Genomic DNA, 23,729 nt, shown 5'->3' on the forward strand with positions numbered 1-23,729 from the left:
GCTCAGGTCTTATTTGACTGATCGCTATCAGTTCGTAGATGTAAATGGAGACTTCTCTGTGCATACTGAGGTAAGGTTTGGTGTTCCACAAGGTTCTGTGTTAGGCCCACTGCCTTTTACATTATATATGCTATCTCTGGATCAAATTATTCGTAAACATGGAATAGCTTCCATTGTTATGATACACAGCTGTATGTTTCAGCAAAGCCAGATGACAGATACCAGCTTAATAAAGTTGAGAAATGTGTAAAGGACATTAGACATTAGATGCGTATTGACTTCCTTTTAGTAAATTCTGACAAGACAGAAGTACTTCTACTAGGACCATGTGCAGCTAGAACTAAACTTACTGATTACATAGTAACTCTGGACGGACTTTCTGTTTCATCATGTGTAGCAGTAAAAGACCTTGGTGTGATTATTACTCCAGTCTTTCATTTGACGCTCTTGTAGATAATATTACTAGGATAGCCTTCTTTCATCTCAGAAATATTGCTAAGATAAGAAATATAATGTGCAGAAAAATTAGTTCATGCTTTCATCACTTCTAGGCTGGATTACTGTTATGCCTTACTGTCTGGATGTTCCTGGAGGTGCATAAACAACCTCCAGTTAGTCCAGAATACGGCTGCCAGAGTCTTTACTTCTTATAATAATCCAAACTGTTATATTGGCTATGCTCAATGCTTGTGCAATGGTAGTGATAGATTTTCCCCTCTTTTCTCAGATTCAAAATGGCTTGCTTTTCTCCCATACAGTTCTCTGATTTTCATGGTAGCTTATCCTTTTTAATAACAAATGCAGTCTTCACAGGTGAAACTGAAGGCTAAAATGTTCTGAGCTATTTAATGTTTAAACAATCAATTTAACAGGGCACACCTGGGCAGCACGAAACTTCTACCAGCAACATCTAGATGTAAATATGAGGACATGAAAGCTGAAATAGATTTTCCCTCTTTTCTCAGATTAAAAATGGCTTGCTTTTTCATGGTGGCTTATCCTTTTTAACAACAAATGCAGTCTTCACAGGTGAAACTGAAGGCTAAAATGTTCAGAGCTAAACAATCAATTTAACAAGGCACACCTGGGCAGCACTAAACATCTATCGGCAATATCTAGATGTAAATGAGGACACGAAAGCTGGAATTCTGATCTATCATCTCATATTCATGTTTGGATCTCAAACCCAAATGTCTTTAATGTATAACGAAAAATATAGAACTGGCCTGTATCTCAATTTTGATACCATTTGTTTGTATTCTATCCTGTTGCTTAACAAAACTGAATGCTTCAGATATCACATAATCACAATGCATCATTATTAAGACACACACATTCTTAAAAAAAGCCCTCCATCAAACTCATTAAGTTCAGGAGTGATCCCTGCATACCACTAGGTATGGGTATGGCTTTTATTTGTATGAAGTCCCTTTTTTGACAAACATGCCGATGGTCTTTTTGGCATTGGCCTTCTTGCTGACAGTCTTCATCTAAATATAAAACACCCTGACTGTTGAAGCTACAGTGATGCTTGAAGGTTCAGGTGCTTGTTTTTTTGTTTTTTTTTTAAGTAGTAGGTATTTAATTTTTAAACTACCCCAATAATCAATAAACTATGCAATTCCGAAACTGTGAATTTATATTTACTTCCCTCATCATGGTGTACTGGCAAATGTTTGACTGTTCCAGAAAACCTTTCCTTAAAACTATAAAAGTATAAATAAATAAATGAAATATATACTTAATAGTTATGAAGGGTGGATTCTGGAATCACGTGCCTCTCCTATATATATATATATATATATATATATATATATATATATACACACACACATACATACAGTATCTCACAAAAGTGAGTACACCCCTCACATTTTTGTAAATATTTGATTAGATCTTTTCATGTGACAACACTGAAGAAATGACACTTTGCTACAATGTAAAGTAGTGAGTGTACAGCTTGTATAACAGTGTAAATTTGCTGTCCACTCAAAATAATTCAAGACACAGCCATTAATGTCTAAACTGCTGGCAACAAATATGTATGAGGGAGTGTGAGAGCGATGACGCCAAATTTAACACACCTGCTCCCCATTCACACCCGAGACTTTGTAACACTAACAAGTCACATGACACCGGGGAGGGAAAATGGCTAATTGGGCCCAATTTGGACATTTTCACTTAGGGGTGTACTCACTTTTGTTGCCAGCGGTTTAGACATTAATGGCTGTGTGTTGAGTTATTTTGAGTGGAAAGCAAATTTACACTGTTATACAAGCTGTACACTCACTACTTTACATTGTAGCAAAGTGTCATTTCTTCAGTGTTGTCACATGAAAAGATATAATCAATTATTTACAAAAATGTGAGGGGTGTACTCACTTTTGTGAGATACTATATATTTGTTGAATGATTTGTAATGAGTTAGTTATTAATCAACATTTATCTTTCAAAATATCAAATGATTTGAATGGCTTCTTCAAGCTTGGTTAAACTATTCTTAGTTAGAACATTTATTTTATTTTACATCTTCAATCATTACAGAATAATGACGAATAATGTCATTGTTCTCTTACTTAGAGAAAGTATATCTAATCAGTATGTTTTGGGAAAGCTTCCTGGTCAGACCTATAGATCAACCAAATCCAACCTTGAGGAAGCTGTGTAACTATCTATGTGTGTGTGTGTGTGTGTGTGTGTGTGTGTGTGCGCACTCTTGTCACAGGACGTTCGGAGGTGAACTGATGTATCTGGATCTTCTGTGCAGAAAGTTCTGCCGACCAGAGACTCCTTCCCTCAAACAAATCCCAGTGACCAGCAGTGTCAGCAATATTTAGATATGTAGCAGTCTAATTTTGTGAGATAAAATAGATATTAAAGAGAATTAGGAACCATTTTGCAAATTACATGTATCCCATTTTAATTCCAGTCTTTTTGAACACGACCACTGTAAAGGATCTTTACTTATACTTACTTTTAAAACTATATATTTACTTTATTTAATTTGAAATTAGCATGTCCTTTAAGTGAATATTTTTTACAGGAACACAGTGTCCGACAGGATCTGAATTTGCCAGTCACATGCCGATATTTACTGGCTAACCGAAACCCCGATTTTATACATACACTCACCAGCCGCTTTAATAGAAATACCTGTACACCTGCTCATTTATGAAGCTATCCAATCAGCCAATTATGTGGCGGCAGCACAATGCATAGCATCATGCAGATACAGGTTAAAAGCATAAGTGAATTTTCACGTCAAACAACAGAATGGTGGAAAAAGTGTGATCTGTGTACCGTTAACTGTAGCATGGTTGTTGGTGTCAGATGGGCTGGTTATTTCAGAGACTGCTGATCTATAAACAATGAATGGCGCAAATAGTGTCTATACACATACACAAAAACGAAAAACACTGAGTGAGTGACTTCTGTGGTTGGAAATGCCTTGTTGATAGGAGAGGTCAAAGGTAAATGGCCAGATTGGCTCGAGCTGCCAGGAAGAATATTGGTCTGGCTACAGCAAAGTTTTGCACGTTTCTCTCCATGCCAATCCTGCTTTTTAACAGCACTTAATGAGGCTCTGTCTGTAAGTAAAGACTGTTTGCTTAAAACTGATGTTTGGGGGTCTTTTTTGTATGTTTAAAAAGGATTGCAGAAAAGCAGTAATTATTTTATATACATTGATAAGAAAACGATGTGTTTATACAATGGGGATGGTTTATTTATACAAGGCTTGTATCTTATTTAGCAGTTTTACACATTTTGCTCAGTAAAGTCCCTGAACGATGATTCCTGGTGTGAAGATTTATTAATTGTTTAGTTTGCTGGGTATGAAGCCAGTACAGATGTAGTAACTTATTATAATCACTAAAACCATGGTGAACAGAAAAGCATCGCAGCACTCCTGCCAGGCCAAGAGCAAGAATCTTAGGCTATCATGGGCACAGGCTCACTCAAACTGGACAGCTGAAGTTCTGCTGTTGTAGCCCATCCACCTCAAGGGTTGCTGTGCATTCTGAGATGCTTTTCTGCTCACCACAGTTGTAAAGAGTGCTTATTTGAGTAACTATAGTCTTCCTGTCAACTAAGACCAGTCTGGTCATTCTCCACTGACCTCTCTCATCAACAAGGTGTTTCAGCTTGCAGACCCTTCACATGCACATAATGTTGGTGTGCACTGTCACACCGGGCTACTCCAGGTCCCAACATGGGTGCTTTTTGTTTATCTGTATCGCCACTAGAACACTAGTTGATAAAACTTCAGATAACACACACAGGAATTCATACAATCGCAATTCAAAAACTGTTGGACATAAAGGAAACATACAGTGACAGCTCACTTGAATGGGTGCTACCGGAGGAATTAGTGAACAAACTAAGTAGCCTCAGGCTTCTCCGTGTACCAGGCTCGCCATCCACAACCTTGCGTAGGTGACCTTTCTGAATGACGGAGTATCACAGACAGTGTGAGCAGAGATGGAAGGCCAGTAAGTGTACAAGGATTAAGGCTAGGCTAAAAGCCTATTCTACTACAGTGGCAGTTCCTCAATTTTTCTGGCTAAAATTCGCTCATTGGAAAATAAAAATGGACCTGCTTAGACTCAGACTGTTGGCTCACTGGGAGATGCAGAATTGCTACACACTAATTTTTAACAGAGACATGGCTTTCTGACAAACTCCTGACTTAGCGGTGCAGCTATCGTGCTATCAAGCAGACAGAACATAATCGCCTGGTAAGAAGAGAGGTGGAGGGCCATGTACACACAACAATAAGGACTGGTGTTCAAACTCCATAATCATCGGCAGTCACTGCTAAGCAGCAGCTGAATACCTGGTGATTAAGTGATGGCCATTCTATCTGCTGAGAGAATTCAGCACAATTTATATAACAACTGTATATATCCCAGAGCCCGGTTGCTAAGAACACACTAGAGCTGCTCAATGATGCAATCAGCTCACTACAAAACAAGCACTCTGACAGTCTCTTCATTGTAATTGGAGATTTTAACCACCTCAATCTCAAAAAGGCTCTACAAAAATTCCATCAGCATGTTTCCATACCAACCAGAGGCAAGACCACTTTTGACCATGTCAATACAAATACAAAAGATACATATAAGACTCAACATTGCCCACACCTCAATCACTCCAACATACAAACCGCTCCTGAAACAAAGTAAAACCGTGATCAATACCGTCACGATATGTCCGAATGGATCAGTAGCAGCTTTGCAGGACTGATCTGAATGCACTGATTGGAACATGTTTAAGGAAGCCACAACTCATGAAGACTATATGGACTTAAATGAATACGCAATCAGACATGAGATTTATAAGTAAGTGTGAGGATGATGTCACAGTCACCAGCACTGTAAACTCTGAACCCAACCAGAACCAATACTTAATACTGAAGTGCGCGCTTTCCTGAAAGCATGCAACAAGATGTTCAAGACAGGAGAAAACACAGCACTATGCACAGCTGGGATCAAGTTAAACTACATACACACAACAGGTACAGGATCACTTCAAAAGCAACAGTCCACAGCAACTGTAGTATGCAATAAAGAGAATAATGGATTACATCAAGAAGTCCCTTCCAGTATGCAACAAGAACGATATTTTTCAGTAAATATATTTAAAATGAAATATTCACATGAAATTTTCACCAGACATCAGTATTAACTCAAGAAATCTAACAATATGAAGAATTCACAACATTAAAGTCCATATATAAATTTATGTATAATAAAGTGGAATGAGACAGAAAAAATGTTAAACTAAATGTAAAATATCAATGGGAATATACTTCAAATGTATTTTTCTCATATGATTTCATAGGGGAGGCAATAATTGTGCCACACATATAATTCACAAAGATTTTTTTTGGATAAACGTGTGTTGTGTTTGCAATTGTTTGATATCCATGAGAGCAGAGTATTTTTTGTGAGTTTTTTATTTTTTATTTTTAACAAAAGATCAAAAGGTTAAACAATAGAGACAATTTTTCCACAGCCTTCTTTGCTTATATTTACAAAGGATGCCAATATTAGTGGAGGGCAATGTTTGTCATTTATGCAGAAATATAGAAAATTCAAACGGGCTCACAACTTTCAAGCACAACTGTATGTGTGTGTACATTATAAATATATGTCCGTTTGTGTGTGTGTGTGTATACATTATATATATATATATAAGAGATGCACCGATGTATCGGTCAATAATCGGTATCGGCCGATAAAGGCTATTTTTCTCGCTATCGGCCGATAGTTTAAAAACATCCAGTGATCAGGGCCGATTATATCCTATCAATAAAAAGAGGGCGGGAACACACATTGATTTTGCGTTGTGTTTAAAGAAGATGTCTCATGTGGAATGACGACAAAAATACAGTTTGTAAGCTCTGTAATCTCTGAGCTGCTATAATTTTACGGGAAATGGGAATCGGGAGTTGCATTTAGCATAACACTATCGGAGGGCCTCTCGTGCTTGACCGGCATCTGAAGCTTGTGTAAAATCATGCCTATTTATAGGCCTGCCATGATCAGGTGACGTGGCAACTAAGCGCGTCACGTGATATAAATATGGCACCTGTGAACCACGCCATCAGCCTTTATTATCTTCAGTGAAAGACTGCATGTCAGCTGTTTGTGTAAAGAAACAAAAAGACACTTCATTTCCTCGCTATCTTTTCTCAAAATCTCAGAACTTTTCTATCCCTTTAAAAAAAAAAGAAGAAAAAAAGGTATAAGCGAGACAGAAAAAATGAGTGAGAGAATTCAGGAAGTGTGTTACGGCTTGCTCCCGTTTCATCACGGGGAGTAGTGCACACTTTCTGGGTGAAGTGTCTAGGGATATAGCATGCGATGGCAGCCTCGAGAGGCTGTACATGGTAATGCCTACATTAAGCAGCTCGGCTCGTGACTCGCGCTCTTCTCGGAAGCCGAAGCGAGTTGGGTTTCAGAGCCTCGAGGATCTGGGCCGGCCGCTGCCAAGGCAGCTAGCCGTCTCAGGTTCGGGGGATCTCTCATGGATCCGGAAAAGGAGCCAGAGATGAGCGCTGCTCTATCTCTTGCTCTGTCTTCCGGGTTCGGCTCTCTGCGGGATTTTGGAGCTCACGACGCGACTCCTCCTTCTGCTATGGAAAGCTAAAAGGGAAAAAAAACACACACACACACAAAAATAATAGTAATAGTAATAATTCCTCTCTGACTCAGAGGAGCCAGAAGGGTGTACTAAAAACTGAGAACAGCATATAAAGAGCTGCTTGAAGTGATTACTAAGGCTGGATGAGCCTTTTTCTCCTCAGTGAAAGTAAATCCCTCACACTGCAGAAACTCCCCTTTCTTCCAGAAGTGCATGACAAAATATCAGGCTTCTGGGGGAAAACCATGCATAAGCCGTATTTATAACCCCACGATGTTGGATCATTCGGCCATTGTGGGGAATGACCGTTATGGCTATTTAGCTATGCTGAAGGTGGAGGAGGCGCTTGCGAGCTACCTCTCTCCATCGACAGAAGGTAATTAGGGGTCCGGCTTTGCCATCCAAGCCACCGTGTAAGGCAACCGTGGCATTGGTGGGCAAGGCCTAAGCAATAGTAGTCTTGCTTGTGGCTCAGTGCAGACAATGACAGTGTTGCGGACCTACCAAGCAGACCTGCTGAGTGAGCTCGACATATAACGGCATTCAGCCAGTTTCTTCCCTGTTGTCTCAAGTTCACCCGGGCATCCACAAGTGGAGCCCGGGCCAGCACTAGTGTGAGGGAGACCCAGAAGGCAAGTATGGCAGCCCGCCAACCCCCACGGACATCCAGGGGAACCGGGCGGCCACACTCGCAGCCTGCTATTAGGCCTCATCTGAGAATGGTCATAAATGCCAAGCAGGCAAAGAAGAGCGGTCCTGAGGGGCCGTGGAGGGAAGTTTTCAGTGTCCCAAGTTTTCAGTGTTCTCTGGTCAGCGAGCTGTCACAGGGCAATGAAAATCTGATGCTTTCGCTCCAATAGAATGTGGAATAGTTAACATCACTAAAGACCATCTGGCAGCGTGGAAACTACTGCCAAATGTGTCTCTATGGGTTCTGTCTACCGTAGTCCAGGGTTACCGGGTCCAGTTTATAGCTCGACCCCCCGGTTCAGAGGTGTGCTCACCACAGTAGTCAGCACAGACCAGAGCCCAACGTTAGTGCAGGAAGTAAGATCCTTCTTGGACAAAGGGGCCATAGAACATGTACCCCGTTCCCTGAGGGATGGAGGTTTTTACAGCCGTTATTTCCTGGTCTGCAAAAAATAGGAGTATGCAGCCAATTTTAGATCTGCGTAATCTAGATCTGCTGTACTCTTCGGACATACAGGTTCAAGATGCTGACGCCCAAACTTATCGTTCCACAGACTCAGTTTAAGGACTGGTTTGTGACGATAGATCTAAAAGGTGCATATTTCCACATAGAAATATCGCTAGCTTTATACCCTCGCACCTTCACAAAGTGCATGGATGTCATTCTGGCTCCATTATGACTCCAGGGCATCCATGCACTAAACTACCTGGACGACTGGTTAATTCTAGCACGATCCAGGGAACTGGTGGTTCAACATCGAGATGTTGTTCTCGCCCACATTTAGAGCTTGGGGCTCAGGTTGAACCTCAGAAAAGTATGCTTTCCCAAGTGCAGTGGACAACTTTTCTAGGGGTTATAAGGATTCTACTACGATGAGGGCGTTTCTATCCCCAACATGCGCAGAGTCAATCCTATCAACACTGAGCAAGATAAAGCTGGATCTTGGGAGACTATTGGCGCTTATGGGGCTATTGCACAGAAGACCGTTCAGTGGTGGCTGAGAAGTTGGGGTTTCCTCCAAGGACAAAACCTCTGAGAATAAACAGTGTCACGCGGCGATGCCTACGTGCTCTGAGAATTTGAGTGTCCCCGGTTTCTAGCCATGGGTCACACTCTAGGGGTGTCTCCTTAGCGCAAGATGGTAATGACAGACACCTCCCTCATGGGCTGGAGTGCAGTCTTAGACAACGGTCTCTGGTGCGGCCCTCATCTGGAGCGGCATATAAATTACCTAGAAGTGTAGGCCATATTTCTAGCACTGAAATACCATACCTTCTTCCTCAATTGAGAGGTCACCATATGTTTACTGACAACACACCAGTGGTCTCATATATTGACCACCAGGAAGGATTATGTCCATGCCCCTTGTTCAGGCAGGTGCAACTAATTCTTTTCTGGGCAGAAGGAAAGTTTGTCAGTGAGTGCAATGTACACTCTGGGAATATGGGGGCAGACATCCTGTTGAGGCAGGGGAATTGGTGGCTCCATCCACAAGTGGTGGAGTCCATATGGCGAGGTTTGGCCAAGTGGGACTGCATATGTTCGCCTCAGAGGAGACAACACACGGCCCGCTGTGGTTCACCTTCACTCCTCCCGCACAATTAGGGCCGGACGCCATGGTGCACATGTGGCCGAGGTCACATCTGTACGCCTCCCCCCCAACACTCTGCTCCCATAAGTTCTAGCCCTGCTAGATGGCACTCCTTGGGAGGTTCCCATCCACAGGGATCCACTGTAGACCCAGTGAACGGCACAAAAGCTACAGTCCTGGAGTTCTTACAAGAACATTTCTCAGCAGGGTGGGCTCCTTCTACAATCAGAGTTTACGTGGCTGCCATTTCGGCCAGCCACGCCCCTGTTGATGGAGCCTCTGTGGGGCAACATCCTCTAACTTCAAGGTTTATGCTTGGTGTCAGGCGGCTGAGGCCCATTTGCAGGCCGCACATACTTTAGTGGGACCTTTCTGTGGTCCTGGAAGGTCTGTCAGGTGCCCCATTTGAGCCCTTAGAGTGGATCTACTGCCTCAAGCCGGAGGGCTGATTTATCACTCTCGGCCAGAACTATGGAAACTGTGGGTCTGGCCCCTGAGGGGCACCAGCTCATAGATTCTGGTCTCACAACTGAGGTTGTAGAGACCATGTTAAATGCTAGAGCACCATCCACAGGAAAATTGTAGGCACTCAAATGTCAGCTTTTTGTCTTGTGGTGTGAGGAACGTCAGCTAGACCCAGTGAACTGTGCAATAGCTACAGTCCTGGAGTTCTTACAAGAATGTTTCTCAGCGGGGTTGGCTCCTTCTACAATCAGGGTTTACGTGGCCGTCATTTCGTCCAGCCATGCCCCTGCTGATGGAGCCTCTGTGGGGCAACATCCTCTAACGTCGAGGTTCATGCGTGGTGTCAGGCGGCTGAGGCCGATCTGCTGGCCGGCAGCTGAGGCCGATCTGCTGGCCACGCATATCTTCCTGAGACCTTTCTGTGGTCCTGGAAGGTCTGTCAGGGGCCCCATTTAAGCCCTTAGAGTCAGTCTCTGAGAAGCTTCTGACTCTGAAGGTAACTCTTCTGTTGGCCCTGACATCTCTCAAGCAAGTAGGAGATCTACAAGCTCTTTCTGTTGCCCCTTCCTGCCTTGACTTTGCCCCTGGATTGGCCAAGGAATTCCTGTATCCTATGCCGAATTATATTCCTAAGGTGCCTACATCGGCTGCCCACCCTGTGGTGTTGCAGGCTTTATGCCCTCCTCCATTCCCCACACCAGAACAAGAGAGAATGCACCTGCTGTGTCCAGTAAGGGCTCTCTGTACTTACGTCCACCGCTCTGGCCAGTGGCGTAAGTTGGAGCATCTGCTGGTCTGCTTTGGCGGTGACAGTAGAGGTGATGCTGTGTCAAAGCAGCGCATCGCTAATTGGATAGTGGAGGCAATCTCTATTGCTTATGAGGCGTGTGGTCTCACTACTCCTCTGGGCATAAGGGCTCATAAGGGCAGTCGCCTCTGCGAAGGCTTTGTCCAAAGTGGTATCCTTACAAGATGTGTGTGCTGCTGCAGGGTGGTCTATACCACACACATTCATTCATTATTACAGCCTGGATATTCATTCCACCCTGGACTCGAGTGTCTTGCAGTGACCCTCGGGCTTGGGTCTTTTTGAACAGGCCGTACCCTCGGTATGACAGAGTGGGTATTCTTGTTCCCATAGTGTTATGCTAAACACGTCGAAGTTCCCTTTGAAAGGGAACGTCTGGGTTATGCATGTAACCCTGTTTCCTGAGAAGGGAACAAGATGTTGCGTAGCTTTGTCATACCATTGCAGGCCTGTGAATTGCGTCTTCACTTCACATAATAGAGGCTGATGGCGCGGTTCACAGGTGCCATATTTATATCACGGGACGCGCTTAATTGCCACGTCACCTGATGATGGCAGGCCTCTAAATAGGCATGATTTTACACAAGCTTCAGATGCCGGTCGCACGTGAGAGGCGCTCCCATAGTATTATGCTAAACACAGCATCTCGTTCCCTTCCCTAACCCAGATGTTCTCCACCCCCCCCACCACCCGCTCTGCTAGCACTGAATTAAAGGGCCAGTACATCATTAAAAGATTCAAATGAGTGACAAAAAAGGTATATATTGCACAGACAAATATTTGTAGTGTTATAGTAGTATATTTCATATGAAGTTAATGTTAATAGGAGTTAATAACGTTTAAAAAAATGGTTTATATTAGGCCTATATATTACCAGTTTGATGTTCAATAATTCAGTCAATTAATTCTGTTAATATAATTTAATAACATTCAATAAGTTAAGAAATCTTACTTTAATCTTCAGAATTTAGTTAATGTGTTAATGCTAATTTGAGTAATGTGTTTTTTGTTTATTAGACCAGTTAGTGTGAAACAACTATTTATTTGCATTTTCTTCAGAATTGTAGAATTAATTATTATTAATTTAAAAGAATGCATAAAAGGCAGAACTATCGGTATATATCACTCTGAATAATCGGTTATTGTATCGGCTGAGAAATTTTGTATCAGTGCACCTCTAATATATATATATATATATATATATATATATATATATATATATATATATATATATATATATATATATATATACAGTGCATCCGGAAAGTATTCACAGCGCTTCACTTTTCCCACATTTTGTTTTGTTCCAGCCTTATTCCAAAATGGATTACATACATTATTTTCCTCAAAATTCTACATACAATAACCCATAATGACAACATGAAATAAGTTTGTTTGAAATCTTTTCAAATTTATTAAAAATAAAAAACAAAAAAAGCACATTTACATAAGTAAATGCCTTTGCCATGACACTCAAAATTGAGCTCAGGTGCATCCTGTTCCCACTGATCATCCTTGAGATGTTTCTACAACTTGATTGGAGTCCACCAGTGGTAAATTCAGTTGAATGGACATGATTTGGAAAGGCACACACCGGTCTATATAAAGTCCCACAGTTAACGATGCATGTCAGAGCACAAACCAAGCCATGAAGTCCAAGGAATTGTCTGGAGACCTCCGAGACAGAATTGTATCGAGGCACAGATCTGAGGAAGGGTACAGAAACATTTCTGCAGCATTGAAGGTCCCAATGAGCACAGTGGCCTCCATCGTCTGTAAATAGAAGGTCTGGAACCAACAGGACTCTTCCTAGAGCTGGCCGCCCGGCCAAACTGAGCGATCGGGGGAGAAGGGCCTTAGTCAGGGAGGTGACCAAAAACCCTATGGTCACTCTGACAGAGCTCCAGCGTGTCTCTGTGGAGAGAGGAGAACCTTCCAGAAAAACAACCATCTCTGCAGAACTCCATCAATCAGGCCTGAATGGTAGAGTGGCGAGATGGAAGCCACTCCTCAGTAAAAGGCACATGACAGCCCACCTGTAGTTTGCCAAAAGGCACCTGAAGGACTCTCAGATCAAAGATTGAACAAACATTGAACTCTTTGGCCTGAATGGCAAGCATCATGTCTGGAGAAAACCAGGCACCACTCATCACTTGGCCAATAAAATCCCTACAGTGAAGCATGGTGGTGGCAGCATCATGCTGTGGGGATGTTTTTCAGCGGCAGGAACTCGGAACTAGTCAGGATCGAAGAAAAGATGAATGCAGCAATGTACAGACACATCCTTGATGAAAACCTGTTCCAGAGTGCTCTGGACCTCAGACTGGGGCAAAGGTTCATCTTCCAACAGGACAACGACCCAAAGCACACAGCCAAGATAACAAAGGAGTGGCTACAGGACTACTCTGTGAATGTCTTTGAGTGGCCCAGCCAGAGCCCAGACTTGAACCCGATTGAACATCTCTGGAGAGATCTGAAAATGGCTGTGAACCGACGCTCCCCATCCAACCTGATGGCGCTTGAGAGGTTCTGCAAAGAAGAATGGGAGAAACTGCCCAAAAATAGGTGTGCCAAGCTTGTAGCATCATTCTAAAAAAGACTTGAGGCTGTAATTGGTGCTCAAAGTATTGAGCAAATGCTGTGAATACTTATGTACATGTGCTTTTTTTTTTTTTTAATTTGAAAAAAGATTTCAAACAAACTTATTTCATGTTGTCATTATGGGGTATTACTTGTAGAAATTTGAGGAAAATAATGAATTTAATCCATTTTGGAATAAGGCTGTAACATAGCAAAATGTGGGAAAAGTGAAGCGCTGTGAATACTTTCCGGATGCACTGCACACACACACACACAAAAAAGTATTTGCCCCATAATGATTTCTTCTGTTTTTATATACATTTCATACTAAATTGTTTCAGAAATTAAAACAAAATATAAGATAAAACAAAGGTGACCTGAGTAAACACAAAATACAGTTTTTAAATAATAATGTTATTTTTTGAAGCAAAATTTATTATCCAATACCAACTGGGCCTTTATGAAAGTATATTTGCCCCCATAGTAAATATTTCCCCAATTCTTATAAACTGCATCCATAATGGGGTTCAGCTGGACTAGACACAACCAGACCTGATTACTGCCAGACCTGTTCAATCAAATCAACACTTAAATAGAACTTTTCAACAGCATGAAGTTGGTTAAAAGGTCTTACCCAGTAACACACTATGCCAAATTTGAAGGAAATTCCAGAAATGATGAGGAAGAAGTTGATTGAAATACATCCCTCTGGGAAGGGTTACAATTCTATTTACTGGAGAAACTGGAAAATATCTGGTCATCTCATTTCAGTGTTTATTTTACAATGTAACATTTCGGACTATGTATAGTATATGCGATTGTGGGAGCGGGGGTGTGGTCGTCCATCAGCTATGGACGAAGAGTAGGCAGGTCAAATCACCAGGTAACGCGTGATTCTAATCTGTGTTATATTGAGCTTACTTGTGGGTGTGCGTCTGTGCTTTCAGTGTCTCCCATAACAAGAGAGCGAGAGAGAGAGACAATCAGCACAAAGACGTGTGTGTGTGGGGGGGGTTGAATGAGTCCGCTGAAGAGCAAAAGTAAAAATAGAGAGCATAAGAAGACCTTTTGAGTTGTAATCAGCCTGCCTCTTGCCTTCTCACTCTTGACCCAACCCAGATGGGTTACAGCGTTAATAATTACAGCAAACAATCATGTACACATTACAGGAGAAGCATTTGAAAAAAAAAAGTATCTGCTCATACAGAGACCTTATTTAGGTGTGCAATTGCAAACGTATTATGTCTAATGTAAGTCTGCCTCGTGTTAATATTTCTACCAGACATTGGGGCTGACAATTATTTATTTTATTGGGACATTTTGAATTTTAATGGTCAAAAACCGGTATTTAACGGCTAATAGAAACTCTGATATAGGGATATATTGGGTAAGGGTTCACAAACTTTTTGATTGCACATATGCAGACACACACCCACACACAGCTTCAACATACTGCAAAACAATGAGCTAAAACACACTGCCAACACAACAAAGGACTTCATGGGGGGGTATGATTTTAGACTGCCTAAGTCAATCACCAGACCTTAACCCAATTGAATACGCGTTTCACTTCCTGAAGAGGAGACTGAAGTAAGCTAGAGTACAAGCCTGGAAAATTTTATTTGTCACACACACATAACAATACACAGGACTATGTGAAGTGAAATGCTGTTTATGACTGTCCATGATATAAAATAGAATTTACGTAGACCAAAATGTACTTGTATACAGTCAGAAAAAGGCAAAAGATAGTTGTCTTCAAATATATATAAACACATATATATATACATACATACATATATACACACACACACAAACACACACAACAATATATATATATATATATATATATATATATATATATATATATATATATATATATATATATATATATATATATAAATTCAGGACATAAATACAGACTAAAGTTTATACTAAAGATGAATAGAATAATGATGTATTGAAGGAATGTAGGTGCTGTGGCTGCTGTGTGGCAAATCCAGTCTCTAGTCCTTGGTGCTATCCTGGTTATGGGCCCGAATGGCCTGCAGAAAGAAACTCCTCATCTTCTTTGTGTTGGCCTTCAGAGAGCAGAAAAGCAACCCTGTCCGCAGCAGAGAGAAGAGTCCATTATTCGGATGGCTGAAGTACTTCACTATCTTCCTGCCCTTGGTCCAGCACCGCTTGCTGTAGATGGACTGCAGGTCAGGGAGCTCAGTGCAGATGGTGCACCACCCTCTGGAGAGCCCACCTATCCTGCTCAGTGTTGTTTCCAAACCAGGCTGGGATGTTTCCCGTCAAGAGTGCAAAAGTGAAAAAATTCTTTAGCATCTTAGAGCATAGTTTAAAAGTCTCTTAAGTGTCTAAGATCGCTAACAGGCCTTCTTCACCAGGGTGTTGATGTGACAAGACCATGATAGGTCCTGCCTGACGTGAACATCAAGTAAAACTTTTCACTCTCTACACTAGGGTCCTGGTGATCAAAAGGGGCTCCTACTTTGTGCTGAAGTCCACCATCAACTCCTTTGCCTTGCTGACGTTCAAAGGAGGTTATTCTCCTGGCACCAGTTCTACACGCTTTTAATCCCCTCCAGGTAGGCCTAATTGTCATGATCAGAAAACAGGCCCACCACAACAGTGTCATCAGCAAACTTGACAATGGTGGTAGAGTTGGAAGTGGCCACACAGTCATAAGTGTACAATGAGTACAGCAGGGGGCTCATGACACAAGTGGGGTGCTCCAGTGGTGAGCGTGAGGGAGGGTGAGACATGCCCACTCACCCATTCTGCTTGAGGTCTGTCAGTAAGGAGGTTCCACTGATACAGGGATAGGCTAAGTACCAGGTGCTCCAACTTGGTGGTGAGTTTGGAGGGAATTATAGTGTTAAATGCTGAACTGTAGTCAACAAGCAGCATTTACAATAATTGCCCTACCTGGTGTCTAGATGGCTCAGGGTTGTGTGTAGGTATGTGATGGCACTCACTAGAGCGAGTGGGATGGTATGCAAACTGTAATGAGTCCAGGGAATCAGGTAAAGAAGTGACCAGTCTTTCAAAGAACTTCATCACAGCTGAGGTCTGGGCTAGTGCATGATATTTATTGAGGCAGGCAGGCAGGCTGGGGTTTCTTTGGAACATGAACGACAATGGATTCCTTGAAATATGTGTAGATTACCGACTGTGCCAGGTAGAATTTGAACACCGGCGCTAGCTGGTCAGTGCATCCTCTAAGGACCTGGTCCTGCTGTCTTCCTGGTGTTGACTCTCCACAAAGTAAATGGTAAATGGTCTGCACTTATATAGACCCTTTTAACCTTAGCGGTTCTACAATCACTTTACACTGTTTCTCATTCTCACACGCAACACTTTACACTGTTTCTCATTCTCACACCCATTCTCACACGCATCTCTGCTCAGCTCTGCTGCCATGCAAGGTGCTAGCCTGCCACTGGGAGCAACGTGGGCTTTAGTGTCTTGCCCAAGGACAATTCGGCATGTGGAAGCATGTGGGCCAAGGATCGAACCACCAACCGTGCGATTACTGGACAACTCGCTCTACCACCTGAGCCACAGCCGCCCCACAAAACTCTCCTCACGTCGTGCTCAGAAATTATGAAAGTTTCCTGCTAACACTCTCCACATGCATGCTGCCATTAGTGCTCTTAGCAATGTTAGCACCGTTCACGCCATAAGCAATATTAGTGCCGCTAGCGTCTTTGGTGCTGTTAGCTGCACCAAAAAAAAAGTGTTCGTCTCATCTGCCAGAGAATCGTCCACATTCACCATTCTGGAGGACGGTGTTTTACGGTGTCCCTTACTGTTCTTAGTCCCTGCCACAGGCTCTTGGAGCCACCTTGTTGTCTTCAGTGTATAGCAAAAACAAAAGAATTGGCCTTGCCATATCAATACTTTCAGAAAGTAGTGCATCATCTACAGTCATGTGAAAAAATATGTACACCCCATGAAAATTGTTGGCTTTTTCACATATTTGAACAAGCAAACATTTAATCATGTTTGAAACAGTGCCTATTATTGAAGTTGATTTACTTGAACAAGTTCAGAAAACTGTTCTTTCTGTTCAGAAAATTCAACAGAAAACCCAATAGATGTGATATTCTTCTGTGGAAAAAGTAAGTACACCCTTGGCCTCGGAAGCTAGTATATTTCTTTTAAGTATAACTTCTTTTAGATGTTTTGCATAATTGTCCACCAGGCTTGCTGGAATTTTTGACCACTCTTTCATGCAATAGTCCTTTAGTTGCACAATGTTTGAAAGTTTTCATGCATGTACTGACTGTTTCAAATCCCCTCACAACGTTTCAATGGGATTCAAATTCAGGCTTTTACTAGGCCATCCCATAACCCTCCATTTCTTCTTTTTGAGCCATTACTTGGTGGATTTGCTAGTGTGCTTAGGATCATTTTCCTGTTGAAAGGTCCACTTTCAGTTAATTTACCCTTTTTACAGATGGCCTCACTTTATCTTCAAGCACTCTTTGATATGATGCAGAATTCATAGTTGAATCAATGAACTTAAGCTGTCCAGTCCCTGAGGAATGAAGCAACCCGAAACCATAACATTTCCACCACTGCCCTTATCCAGAGCGACTTACACTTTTCTCATTTATACAACTGAGCAGTTGAGGGTTAAGGGCCTTGCTCAAGGGCCCAGCAGTGGAAGCTAGGCAGTGCTGGGATTTGAATTTACGTCCTTCTAACCAGTAGTCCAACGTCTTAACCACTGAGCTACCATTGAGCTTTCTTCTGACAAGCTCTGCATACAGGGTTACCATCTTTTATTACATTTCCCTCAGCATTTTTATAAAATCCAAAATATGACACTTATATTTGTGTCAGACTCATACTGGGTGTGTGTGGACAGCATTTAACGCAAGTTTTATAAATCACGATAATCGCGCATGGTTTTAATGATAATTACATGCTAATACTAACCGTCTGGGAATTTTATCGTGGTTTATCTTGAAACTGGTAACCGTTTCATCCCTATTGTAGAAGCATTCACTTTGACACCAACAGTTGCAATATTTACTAGCAGATCATGTGATGAAATTTTGGGGTTCTTGGAGACTTCTTTTTGCCTCAGACAGTCTGCTCTTGGGCTCAATTTGCTGGGAAGGCCAGTCCAAATTGGCAGTCATTTGAAATCTATGCCATTTGTAGATAAATTTCCTTACAGTGGAATGATGTATTTAAAATAATTTGAAGATCTTTTTAAATCCCTTGCCAGACTCATAGGCATCCACAACCTTTTTTAGTGAAGGCCTTGCAGAACTCTCGCTCTTGCCATGACACAACTTACCTCAATAGCAAAGGGAGACACCAGACACTAGATATGAGACACTAGGTATAAATATGACAGGTTCTAACCACTGGCACCCAATCTTGAACACCTGAGTCTAATTTTATGGATTTGAAGGTGTGATAAATGTAGGGGTTTACTTACTTTTTCCATGTGACTCATGTTTTTTGTTCATTTAAATTGTGAAAATTACTACAAAATGTCAGTTCTGTGTCATTTGATAGAATGTCAACTTTATTAATAGGCACTGTTTCAAAGAGGATCAAATGATTGCTTGTCCAAATATGTCAAAAAAGCCAACACATTTGTATATACAGTTATTTTTTCACATAATTGTATATACTGTATACATATCATCCTTGACTTGTTTTTTCTTTTTATACCGTACTAACCTCCCCAATAGAAATTCAGGGCTGTTGGTACTCTTAGTCCCTTGACCTAGTGAACTAGCATGAGGGTAAATGTTTGATAAAGATTACAAAGTAAGTTGCTCTGGATAAGGGCATCTGTTAAATGTTGTAAATGTAAAAGATTACTGCGTAAAATCTGATGATGGTTGTGCCCAATGACCCATGGGTCTAAAAAAAAATTATTTTATTAATCATATTTTCATATTAAAGTTTTATTTTCAGGTGAAATAACACAGTAAAATTAAGAAAAAAATTCCAAAATCTAAAAAATATACCAACTCTTTCCTTCATGAAGTGTGTCAAATGGTCTGTCAATTGTGTAGGGTAATATTTATTATATTACTAATACTCTAACTGAAACAAAAATACAGATACATATGCAGTTGCATCTCAGAAAATTTGAATATCGTGGAAAAGTACATTTCTTTCAGAAATTTTATTCATAAAGTAGAAATTACATATATTCTTTATTCATTACACATAAAGTGAAATATTTCAAGCCTTTTTTTTTTAAATCTCGATGATTACGGCTTACAGCTCATTAACTCAAAGCTGCAAAAGTTTCCTGAGCCTTTAATCTCTCAGTCTAGTTTAGTACACACAACCACAATCATGGGGAAGATGAAAGCAAATTTTGCATTTAATTTGGAAATCAAGGTCCCAGAGTCTGGAGGAAGAGAGGAGACGCACAGAATCCAAGTTGCTTGAAGTCCAGTGTGAACTTTCCACAGTCAGTGATGATTTAGGGTGCCATGTCATCCGCTGGTGTTGGTCCACTGTGTTTTCTCAAGCAGAGAGTCAATGCAGCGTCTACCAGGAGATTTTAGAGTGCTTCATGCTTCCATCTGCTGACAAACTTTATGGAGATGCTGATTTTATTTTCCAGCAGGACTTGGCACCTGCCCACAGTGCCAAAACTACTAGTAACTGGTTTTGTGACCATGATATTACTGTGCTCGATTTTCCAGCCAACTTGCCTGAACCCCATGGAGACTCTGAGAGACACCAGACACAACAATACAGACGAGCTGAAGGCCGCTATGAAAGTAACCTGGGCTTCCATAACACCTCATCAGTGCCACAACAGTTTGCTTCCATGCCACGTCACATTGATGCAGCAATTTGTGCAAAAAGAGCCCCGAAGTGTTGAGTGGCTAAATTACCATACTCTTCAGAAGGTTGAAGTTTCTGTATTATAAATTCTTTATTCTAATATTTTGAGATACTAGATTTTTTATTTCCATGAGCTGTAAGCCGTAATCATCAAGATTAAAATAAAAAAAAGGCTTGAAATATTTCACTTTAAGTGTAATGAATCTAGAATATCTGAAAGTTCTACTTTGTTAATTAAATTACGGGGAAAAAATAACTTTTCCACAATATTCATTTTTTTTTAGATGCATCTGTACATGGCTCAATATATATAACTGTTTTCTTAACGAAATCTAAAGCGAAAGCCTGGATCAATTGGACACCGATTCCTAAGTTAGTGAATTCTCTATTTTGGTTGCTTTTAAAGTTTACTGTATTGGTCAGATTTCATGAAAAATACTCACCAGGGCAGGAAACCACAATGTCTTCTTTTTATCCCCTGTAACAACACCTTCCACACCCACCACTTTGCCATAAAGTTCCTCATTCTGTTGTGGGTCACCATCTTCTTCTTCACTGGATGAGGAAGAGGATTCTTCCTCTTGTCTATGGTTCATGGGAAACATTTACAATGTCTCATTATAAACCATGCAAAAACATACTGTCATACACGTGCAAGTGTACAAACATTTTCCCTAACAAACATCATTTACTGACAAACCATAGCAATTTAAAATTTAAAAAGACACCTCACAAGCAACAGCACAAGAAAAGCTTTAAATTCACTTTGTGTATGTAAACATGGAAGACATCATCCTGAAAAGGAATATATCAGTAAAACAAGCTCACAATTAGCATAAGGTCACTATTGTAACTGCGACTCAATTTAAATATTGCAAATAATTAGGGGTCAGTTTTTCCCACAGGAGTTTGTGAGACTGTGGTGGGTGGACTTCTGATCTTCTAGGGGGTCTGGGGGCATGCTTATGGTGGCAAATCCATGGCAAAAATTATTTTTGTTATTTATATGTTGTTGGTTACTGATGATGTTCCCTTTGTGATCTGCCTCAAATCCAAACTATTTCCAGATGTTGCTCTTTGGACCTTTCTTGTCCACAAGCTTTTGTGGATTTTGAGCCGCAGCAGCTCCACCAGTTGCCATGGCTGCGTCTGAAACCGCATACTTACAGTATCTCACAAAAGTGAGTACACCCCTCACATTTTTGTAAATATTTTATTATAACTTTTTATGTGACAACACTGAAGAAATGACACTTTGCTACAATGTAATGTAGTGAGTGTACAGCTTGTGTAACAGTGTAAATTTGCTGTCCCCTCAAAATAACTCAACGCACAGCCATTAATGTCTAAACCGCTGGCAACAAAAGTGAGTACACCCCTAAGTGAAAATGTCCAAATTGGGCCCAAAGTGTCAATATTTTGTGTGGCCACCATTATTTTCAAACACTGCCTTAACCCTCTTGGGTATAGAGTCCACCAGATCTTCACAGGTTGCCACTGGAGTCCTCTTCCACTACTCCATTACAACATCACGGAGCTGGTGGTTATTAGAGACCTAGTGCTCCTCCACCTTCCGTTTGAGGATGCCCCACAGATGCTCAATAGGGTTTAGGTCTGGAGACATGCTTGGCCAGTCCATCAGCTTCACCCTCAGCTTCTTTAGCAAGGCACTGGTCGTCTTGGAGGTGTGTTTGGGGTCGCTATCATGCTGGAATACTGTATACTTATCATGCTCTGCTTCAATATGTCACAGTACATGTTGGCATTTATGGTTCCCTCAAAGAATAGACGTATGAGTGCTGCCAGCATTGCTGTAGAGGTTGAAGAGGTGGGGGGTCAGCCTGTCAGTGCTCAGACCATACGCCGCACACTGCGTCAAATTGGTCTGCATGGCTGTCATCCCAGAAGGAAGTCTCTTCTAAAGATGATGCACAAGAAAGCCCGCAAACAGTTTTCTGAAGACAAGCAGACTAACGACATGGATTGTGAGACCAAGATAAACTTATTTGGTTCAGATGGTGTCAAGCGTGTTTGGTGGCAACCAAGTGAGGAGTACAAAGACAAGTGTGTCTTGCCTACAGTCAAGCATGGTGGTGGAAGTGTCATGATCTGGGGCTGCACGAGTGCTGCCAGCACTGGGGAGCTACAGTTCATTGAGGGAACCATGAATGCCAACATGTACTGTGACATACTGAAGCAGAGCATGATTAGTATGCATTATTCCAGCATGATAACGACCCCAAACACACCTCCAAGACGACCACTGCCTTGCTAAAGAAGCTGAGGGTGAAGTTGATGGACTGGCCAAGCATGTCTCCAGACCTAAACCCTATTGAGCATCAGTGGGGCATCCTCAAACGGAAGGTGGAGATGCACAAGGTCTCTAACATCCACCAGCTCCGTGATGTCATCGTGGAGGAGTGGAAGAGAACTCCAGTGGCAACCTGTGAAGCGCTGGTGAACTCCATGCCTAAGAGGGTTAAGGCAGTGCTGGAAAATAATGGTGGCCAAACAAAATATTGACAATTTGGGCCCAATTTGGACATTTTCACTTAGGGGTGTACTCACTTTTGTTGCCAGCGGTTTAGACATTAATGGCTGTGTGTTGATTTATTTTGAGGGGACAGCAAATTTACACTGTTATACAAGTTGTACACTCACTACTTTACATTGTAGCAAAGTGTCATTTCTTCAGTGTTGTCACATGAAAAGTTATAATCAAATATTTACAAAAATGTGAGGGGTGTACTCACTTTTGTGAGATACTGTACCTACTATATAGTAGTCGAAATACATGTATGTATGTAGGTAAGTATGCGGTTTCAGACGCAGCCCATGACTTCTTGTTGCACGGTGCACCCATGAAAAGTTCCCAACTAACTACCTGTCAGACAGCGCGTCAGTACCGGGCTGACCCGGTACTCGGTACTAATGAAAATCTGGAACTTTTTTCTTTTTAGTACCGACTTGGTGTCGAAGTACCGGTACTTTTGCCAACCCTAATCCACACTAATAAAAACAAAAGGTTTTTCATCCAAATAAATAGTAGTCTCTCCACATCAAAATGTGATAGGAAAAAAGGAGACCGAAAAACACAAGAGGAGATAGGAAAATACTGAAATTGAGAACCTACCTGGGCCAGAAAGTTTATAAAATCTATTTTTAGGTCTGGTTTATACTTCTGTATTAACACATATTTGTGTCATGATGTAGAGAGTGGGATTATGGGTAAGCCTGATACATAGAAATACATTGAAAGCTAACTATGTGTAGTACGTATCTGTTGTGCTGATTGATTGACGGAGAGGTGTATGCACATCCAAAATATTGTGATTAGATATATTATGTAGATATATTTTCATGGTTAGTTATTTCTTCCCTCAGTTTTAATCAAATTCAGTTCTGACTTAATCATGCTGTTAGTTTATCAGACTTTTTTCTTAATAAAATGTTTAATCTATTATGAAAGTCCTGCATCAGACAGTTATAAATGAACAACACAACCAAGTTTCCCTGCTTTTCATGCTTACTTCACACATGGCATTATGATCACATTATTAATAATGGAATTATTTACAGAAAACTAAAATCATGTTATTGTGGCA

At 41.3% G+C, this 23,729-nt stretch overlaps 1 protein-coding gene across 7 annotated transcripts in view; it reads right to left on the reverse strand.

Moving 5' to 3' along the window:
- The window catches only part of arid4b (AT-rich interaction domain 4B), a 171,713-nt gene that overhangs the window by 103,920 nt on the left and 44,064 nt on the right, over window positions 1-23,729 (reverse strand). For all 7 annotated transcript variants that reach the window (XM_053679560.1, XM_053679559.1, XM_053679558.1 and 4 more), the window contains exon 8: window positions 20,568-20,709. In XM_053679560.1, coding sequence (XP_053535535.1) covers window positions 20,568-20,709 — 142 coding nt within the window. The remainder of the gene's footprint in view (window positions 1-20,567; window positions 20,710-23,729) is intronic.

The sequence above is a fragment of the Ictalurus punctatus genome, chromosome 3 (assembly GCF_001660625.3).
Source record: "Ictalurus punctatus breed USDA103 chromosome 3, Coco_2.0, whole genome shotgun sequence".
Lineage (NCBI taxonomy): Eukaryota > Metazoa > Chordata > Actinopteri > Siluriformes > Ictaluridae > Ictalurus > Ictalurus punctatus.